The 8,412-nt window shown below is 36.6% G+C and overlaps 1 protein-coding gene across 1 annotated transcript; it reads left to right on the forward strand.

The window, feature by feature from the left end:
* Positions 1–2,614: 2,614 nt before the first annotated feature.
* On the forward strand, positions 2,615–5,920 carry LOC108669714 (neurogenic differentiation factor 2-like). Its single transcript, XM_047884072.1, has 2 exons — positions 2,615–4,141; positions 5,824–5,920. The coding sequence occupies exon 1, from the start codon at positions 3,097–3,099 to the stop codon at positions 4,081–4,083; it is 987 nt and encodes a 328-aa protein (XP_047740028.1). The 5' UTR covers positions 2,615–3,096; the 3' UTR covers positions 4,084–4,141; positions 5,824–5,920.
* The last annotated feature ends 2,492 nt before the right edge of the window (positions 5,921–8,412 follow it).

Here is an 8,412-nt window from a genome sequence, read left to right on the forward strand (position 1 = left end):
AATGGTTGATATTCAATGGTTGATATTTAATGGTTGATATTTAATGGTTGATATTTATTGGTGGATATTTTATGATTGATATTAACGGTTGATATTTAATGCTTGATATATATCTTGCACAAATATTCTAACGAATAGAGAATCATGGCATATAAATATTTAGAGTGCGTGAATTCATAAACTTGTGAATATTTAGACTGAAATGAATTTACATTAGATATTAAGTTGATCATTTGTCGCCAAAATATGATAATACTGAAAAAATTTTAACATTATTCCTCGAATGGAATGTTCCTGTCACTTTTTTCTAGGATTTAGTTCATATTAGATTCATGAGCAAAAATGTTATGATAATTGAAATATTATAAGTAATGATAAATTTTTATGCACTTCCTGCTTGTATACTTGATTTGCGTTCACTTTTGAAAGTATGGGCCACGAAACATTAACGATACGTTCCGCAAGATTTATGGGCTAACATTAAGGCGAATGATTCCATAATTTTTAGAGTTAATAGCTTTTCAGTAAGTATTTATCCAAACGTATGGTATTGCGTTTATTTGTGGTATTGCGTTTAAGTATTTATTCTACAACATGGCAATACCATGGTATATTGATTCAAACGCATGGATAATCATAGTAATTTTCCATTTGGTCTATTTTTTTCTAATTTTTTTGATCCACTGTCGCATCTCTTATAGAGCCGAAAGATGAACATTTTTTCTCCCTGATAAATCATCACTAAACTTAAATAGATCAGTGAAGTGATATCTTAACTCAAACTTTGTCTCATATTCAATTAGTTCTTCTTGCGCGCTGTTTTTTTCTCGAGTTAGTGGATCAAAGTTAAGGTACTTTTTCTACGCATCCAGTCAAATTTATGGTTCGCTAATAGGGCGCTTTTTACCTCCCTCGAATAAACTTTATGTTTCACAGTCATGTCAACATTTAATCCCCTGAAATCTATGTATTTTTCCCTTCCGTACCGCTGACATGACCCCATAGTTGACTTCATTCTTTTTAGAAACGAATATCTAGTTTTCTATGCCCTGGTAATGTCGCATAACGTTTTGGCATCAGCCGATATGCATTGCAAGCATTTATCGATTTTAAAATAAATTAAACAGTCTAACTTCCTCCCATGCTTCACTGTATTATTCCCATGTTTCAATCAAAGTAAAGCATGAGAGAGCAATTATCGCGTCAGTTTTTTAGATGGTTCGTTCTCATTAATTTTTTCCCTATTTTTTCGCAGGACCTAATAAATTACTTTCGCAGATTCTAAATGCCATATAAATTTACGTAAGCGTTCAAATGTTGTGTAGGCTTAACTCGGACACAGTGCCGCTAAAACCACGCCAAGACAAACATTTATAGCATTCATGAGATAAAATTTAATTTGTGTTTTGACGCCCGGGACACCAAACGATGGCGGGCGGTCAGGGACGCCCCTCCACGTTTGTCCCATTACTGTCCCGCTCTGTGATGGGCCGCCCCAGCCCTGACTGTGTTGATAAATTGTTGCTTATTGCAGGATAAAATTTTGTCAATACGTCACTGTCTTTAACTCGGTTACTGCGCACAGTGGGCACAGCTCTGCAAACATTAGTAATTACACGGTCAAGAGCAGTTCTAAGAACAGATTTTAGTTGAAGCCTTGTGTACGAGTAGAACTTATTTTCCATTTTCTCAGTAAAATTATTATTGAGAAAACCACAACCATTCCCCCAGCGTTGACAATATGTAAATCAAACAATGGATAAATTAGAAAAATAGCTTCTAGAGCCGCTAGATGTTTTCTTGACCAATCGAGTGATATGCCTCTCAACGTTGTGGCTTGGAAATTAAATGGGAAGATAGATTTTAAATTATGCAAAACATTTCTAATTTTTTCAGGAGAGCCAAATTAGTGAAAGAGAACAAAATACTGTAAGTAAATGCTGAAAAAATGCTTGACAATGCATCCCCAGCCATCTCATCGCCAATTTCTCGTAATGAAGGTACCACAACGCTGCAAGGGAACCCTCAATGAGTCTATTGAGGGCACTCTGCATGCCTTATCATTGTCCAGTTTAACGTGAATGATACCCTATAAATAAAACTATCCTTAAATAAATCTCTGTAATAAAAGGTAAAAAATGTTCATCCAGTTTTGTCTAACGGAAAAAACTGAAGCACGCACTTACTTGAAATTTTTGTGTTCGAATAAAGATTTTTTTTTTACATCTACGCTTGCCTTAAAACATTATGCTCGTAATGGTTCGAGTATGTGAGTAGTTGGTACCTTAAAAATCAGGCATAAGCTATGTGCTTGGTAGGTGGGCTCTCCATACAAATGTTTGCTGTTATTTAATTAAGTCAATGAACAATCATATTATTTATCATTGATAAGTTAAGTAAAGTAAGGTAAGCTAATGTGACGTAAAGCAAAGAATTACACTGAATCTAAATCATGAAAGATGATAAAAGGAAGTTAATTTTAAAAAGAATTGTAGGGAAATAGTACTGCTGACAAATTTCATTAGTCGTTAAAAATTTTAATTTGGACAAAATTAAAAAATTTTCGATCGAATATTTGAATTTCGATCGAATTTTTGAATTGAAAATTTACGAAAATAAAATAGGGAACAGCGAATGAAACTAAATAGTAGTCCATGAATGTTGAATAGTCCAACAAAACAATAGATTCTTCTTTATGAGGAATATTCATTAAAATTAAAGGTTATATCGCGGCGTGACAACTGTCAAATTATGATGAGTGCTGCTAACCGATGCTCCATTATTCGTGGCTGCCCGCAGTACATTCCCTTTTAGGTGCCTTTTTCCTGCGCTTGGCTACCCAACCAGTTCATAAAAACAATCTATTTTTTGATCTCGTGCCCAAGAGTAATACCATGAAAATTTAAGTCATGGCCAGCGGCGGTGTCCTCTCCTCTTTTCGCTGCTTCCTATTGGCTGGAAGAATGACCACGTGACTCAATTATCCTGGGACGAGCTTCTGCGGTTGGCTAGTGCTGGCTGCGGTTGCCCGGCGGTCAGGCTATAAGCTGGGCATTTGTGAACGACCACAACAGTGGCAACTTTGCGGCCGCAGTTATGGCTGTGTCTGTGTGTGTGGCTTCCAGTGACTCTCAGCGGGCCAGGTTCCTGCAGAACATGGAATCTACAGGAATGGGAACGGTAACTTCCAGTGCTGTTGGAAACCCACAAAAGCAGTACTTTGCATTAGAGGATGTAGTTAACAGGACATTTTTCAACAATCATATCTCCAAGACTGAGAAACGTAGCTTTAATGATTATGATAAAACTAAAGACAATCGAAACTTATCTCTTGAACAGAACATCCAAGATTCAAATTCATACTCGGAAGAACTAAGCCAAGATGTACTGAATTCGATGCCGGAAACTCAAAACACGCATAACGTAAATGACTCTAGAATTTTTTCTAGTATATATTGCCAAGGTAGTCCGCCCGCAGCGAATCTGTATTTTTTCAGCGAGCTCTCTCCTTATACTTTTGAATCTTCATTTCACATCAGCCAAAATTTAGCCCAGTCACTAGGAAGTCCAGGACTGCCATCACTGTTCAGTCCAAGCACCAGATCTTCGCTTAGTCCGTGTTCGTCTAATGGCTCACTGTCTCCTCCTCCTCCTCTGGGCTCGTCTTCTTGGTGTTTTGAAACTTCAGAAGAAACTCATCTATCTCGAACAGACCCAATCAACTCCGCTGGAAAGCATCTACCGAAACCCAAAAACCATAACCGCAACTCCATCGTTGAAACAGAAACGAAAAAAATTGCACCCAAGTTGAAATTTTATGGCACTGGAGCTCTTTGCTCCTCATTATCTTCGTCTGTAGCGTACAAGAGGCAAGGGAACAAACTAAGCAGCCGCGAAGTTTTGAAGAAACGTCGTTTGGCCGCCAACGCCCGCGAAAGAAGGAGAATGACTGGCCTTAACGAAGCCTTTGACAGACTGAGGGAAGTGGTGCCGGCCCTCACTGGAGACCAGAAGCTGTCCAAGTTTGAGACTCTTCAGATGGCACAGACGTACATCAACGCTCTCTTCGATCTGCTGCACTAGAAGCAAAGACGTTATTCTGCTGGGCATATGAGTCCTGATTCTCAAATAATCTGATCAAGTAAGTAGCGCCCATGAAGCCAAATGTTATACTGTAGCTGGGAACCACTACCATGTACTGACCGTAATCGCGGAAGTCTACTGTACACTGCGTTGTAAATTAGCTAGTAATATGAGGTGCACAATGAAAGAATCTGAATTTAATATTTTAATGAAAAAAACTTGGCAAAAAACACATCCTAATTTGCACGGATCGTTTTCCGTTAAGATAAATAAATGGGCTAACCTGAATCGTATATTTAAACCCTAATACAAGATCGTTATAACTCTTAAACACCTTCGGCGAATAACGTACCAACGTTCAATGACGTACGTGTAACGTCTCTACGCCGTCTCTGCAACCATGGTTGAAGTCCAGGGAATGCCATGGATTCCTTTAATAACTTGTCTCCTGGGAAACTGTTCGCTGGTACTATTGTTAGCTGTATTAATTTCAATTCCAGCACAACTGATTCTTTTGCTGACTGTTTTCAGGATTCTCTTGCTGACGGGTTGCAGATAACAAACAAATTTAGAGATAATAGAACGATGTTATGCGCAATGCAACATAATCACTGCACCAACCAGTTGGCATGAGGTGGATGTTGACAATTATTGTTTCAACTATTCAGTATGTCAATCGGGTAGTATCTATAAACGAATGGACTTCACAATTTGAGATGTGAAAAATTGGCACAACTTCCCTTCCAACCTCTCACGTCTGATGATCTCTCTATGCTATCTGGTTTCTCCCGCTCGTATCTCTAATTTTTTGAAAAACTATAAACGACGCGAGAACTATCGCACACATGTGCAGAACCCTACAAAACGTTAAGTTCACCTACAAAATAAGAGCGTGATAATCCTGAATTAAACAATTTGCTATTAATGAAAATAATCTGAATAATTGAGTATTACAAAAAAATTCTAATAACTTCCTTTAACGATTGCGATTAATAAATATTCTCTATAACTGGAGTCTATACGATTACAATACCAGAGGATGCAGTTACATGTTTTAATGCTTGGTCATAAAATATATTTGATAAAGCCAGTGATCTAAGCCTAGCATCTGATAATTATTGTTAAACCATTTGTAAAAATCCAGGCACAAAACAATTTTTGCATTTCTTTTCGGTCAGCTTGTACCTTCACTAAACTTGACGAATAATTTTATTTAACTACTGAAAATATTGTATGGTATGAGCTGTCATTAGCATGGTGGTAGCATAATTAGAGTTCAGTGAACTGAATGATTGAAAGTCTCATTGAACTTTTAATTGCCGAGAAATTGGCAACATTACGGAAGTTCCAGCATTCACAGGCGGTAATTCTTATTTATTACTGACATAAATAAAATTGATATATGTGCAAAATTCATAGTGCCCAATCAAACCGATATATTGCGTTTCAATGCCAAGACGCAATGGAAATTTTTGGTTTATTTCTTTTTCAACTGATGGCATCTTAATCGCTATAAAAAATCAGAGGTGTCAAATTTGGCTTCTCACGTGCACAACAATAATTCACGCAATGCCTACATTCTCATTATAATGGCAATGGAACCATGACGAACATTTATTAAATTGTGTTTATGTTCGTATGTTTCTCGTATCTAAATTGATTAGACTTATAATGTTTCATAAGTGATCCTTTGAATGCTTTAAGGCCTAAGTTTAACTTTTGACATCTCTCTTCCTTCAGAGCTTCTTGAAAATTCTGCAGTTCTAAGCTGCGGAAACGGCCTTCACTGTCCAAGAAACGTGGATTGACTTGTTTCCAATAAACAATCACTACTCGTATTTGATATTAAGTACCTGAAGAATGTTAGTTCTGTGGTATGGAAACAGCACGGTTGAATGAGGCAGTATGAGAGAACTGGAAAGGAGGGTATTAGATTAGAAATTATAATAGCATTTTTAATTACCAAATTATGTCTCTTACCGGTTTATAATCTCAATAGCGGGATATAAAGTATGTTTTCAATCAAGAGGCTTAATGATCGAAAGTTATAGTTTATATTGCGTAGGTTATGACTCATAGTTTTGTGGACAAATAAAAGACCAGACTACGTCATAGCCTTAAGAAATAAAACATTGCGAGCCAAACAATAATATTAATAGCAATAACCAAACAAGCAATAACCTTGTATCAAGTTCTGGTCAATCCTGTGGCATTATACCTGATCTGTAGCGTATTCGAAAGAAACTGGTCATTTATATTACTTATGTACACACAAGCAATGATAATGTTGTCAGTCATTACAAAATGGGGTTCAATCGCTCAAACTGAAGAACTGAACTTCAAAATGAAGTTCAATCGCTCAAACTGGCATCCATGGTCAGTATGATAAATTCTGCAATGCAGAGATAGAGATAGGAATTTTCTCATCCCATTGTTTAATGCGGTAGATTTGGCAGAGGCCTTTTCTTAGCTTTCATCCATTTATTATGCACTGCATGCATCCAATATGTTTTATGACGGTGATTCCTCTCGAAAAAACTTGTCAAACAATTTCATGCTCATATGTTCAGATAATATATGTATTTTAGATTTTTCTAGAATAACGCTTTTTTCATTCATTATCCTATGCAAGAAATCTCATATTACGAGTAATCATGTAGTTTAAGAGGGTCGATCGAAGCAAACGTTGGCAGTTCCAAAGAGAAAATATACATGCATATTAGTAGTGTTTTGATTTCCCCACATTTCCCGTTATAACTGCCTTTCTCCAATGCTCTTAGGTGAACTTTTTCTATGAATATCTGGAAATAATTGTTGATGGAAGTCGATGTTATACATTCGCGTATCAGAACGCCCCTAGGAATAACAATATGGTGTACTAATTGGGTAAAATTAACTTGATTCATTCATCATCATTCCTTATATATGAATCTGTATTTGAGCAAATTTACAATAATGATTGCTCGAAATAAAGGTCTGATTGTGGTAAATCAGTCGTACGACAAAATACGTAGGGTAACATGGGGCAGCGAGCCCACTGCGGGTCACGGGCCCATATAGCGGGTTTCTCGCTAAGTATGACAGACAGATATTTGTCCGTGTTCTCTACCGCCGGTCGACAGTTTCACTGGGATGAAGTGTACGGATTTACGTTTTGCTAAGTGTTTGCGTTATTAAGTTATTTGTGAATAACTGTTTTAGCCCAGATGAATTTTTTTTGCTGATAAATAAAATTGCTTTCGATTACTGTAGATGAAGCTTTCGAAATTACTGTGAATTATATTTTGAAAGTAATATTTATAGGGATAATTTTGAGATCAAGTTTAGATTATTAGCTTTTAAAATAAAATATTGACACGATATAAATTGAAATGATACCTAGTGGGGGCAACGGGCCCACGCGTGTCACGGGGCAAAGCGTCCATGGTGAAGTCTTGTGTTAAACATCATTAGATTTGTCTCAATGACCTTTTCAAAACTATGACTAGCTTTTTGAATTACAAATTACACTTCATATTGCATGATTTTTTGATTTGCCGCCTCAAGGCAGCAGGTTTAGTTTCTAGTTATGCGTGTTATGACCCCTTACCGAGTTATTGACTCTTGCCTTGCCAAAAGTTGATTTCAGTCAACACCAATGAGCCAAAAGTTGATGAGTTTTTATGGTGTTGGCTGAAATCACGATTAGGAATGAATTCTCTGCACATAATATCTGGATTATGGACGAAGCTGGATTGAAGTTTTTCTCTGATCAACTAAATATATTTTTTCTAGTCAAGGATATATTTTTTCATGTCAAGGACGAATTTTTTATCGCAAGGATATATTTTTCAAGTCAAGGATATACATTTTTATGTCAATGAAATATTTTTCTTCACGTCAGTGATAGATTTTTTAAGGGGACCGTCTAACCTAAAATTTTCAATTTTGGCGTTTTCCACTTTTTGGGCTCATCTTAAAGCTCACTTTTCAACGCATTCAACGGTACCAGAATCATCCCTGTGCGTCAAAAAATGATTTCGTGACAGCTTCCCAAAGAAGAGGGGCAATGGGCCCATTTTGACACTTTTTACAAAATAGTGTTTCATTAAAAATTTAATAACTCTATAGGCGTCTAATTCACATCATACATTCCTCATTAGTTGTACCTTTAAACAAAACAAAGAACCACCTCGTATCAATTAAAACTTCGTCAAAAATTTAGTTTAAAAAAAAGTGGGGGGCGCGCTGCCCCACGTTGCCCTACGTGTGATCTAGATATATAGTTTTTTTGGAAATAATCTGTTGTTACTTGTTACCTCAACAATAATTCATCCTGCAAGTCCACAT

This window comes from Hyalella azteca, unplaced genomic scaffold (genome assembly GCF_000764305.2).
Source record: "Hyalella azteca isolate HAZT.00-mixed unplaced genomic scaffold, Hazt_2.0.2 contig14476, whole genome shotgun sequence".
Classification (NCBI taxonomy): domain Eukaryota; kingdom Metazoa; phylum Arthropoda; class Malacostraca; order Amphipoda; family Hyalellidae; genus Hyalella; species Hyalella azteca.

What these genes read in the sequence shown, in the direction of transcription:
- LOC108669714 (XM_047884072.1), top strand. Translation starts at nt 3,097, where the DNA reads ATGGCTGTGTCTGTGTGTGTGGCTTCCAGTGACTCTCAGCGGGCCAGG.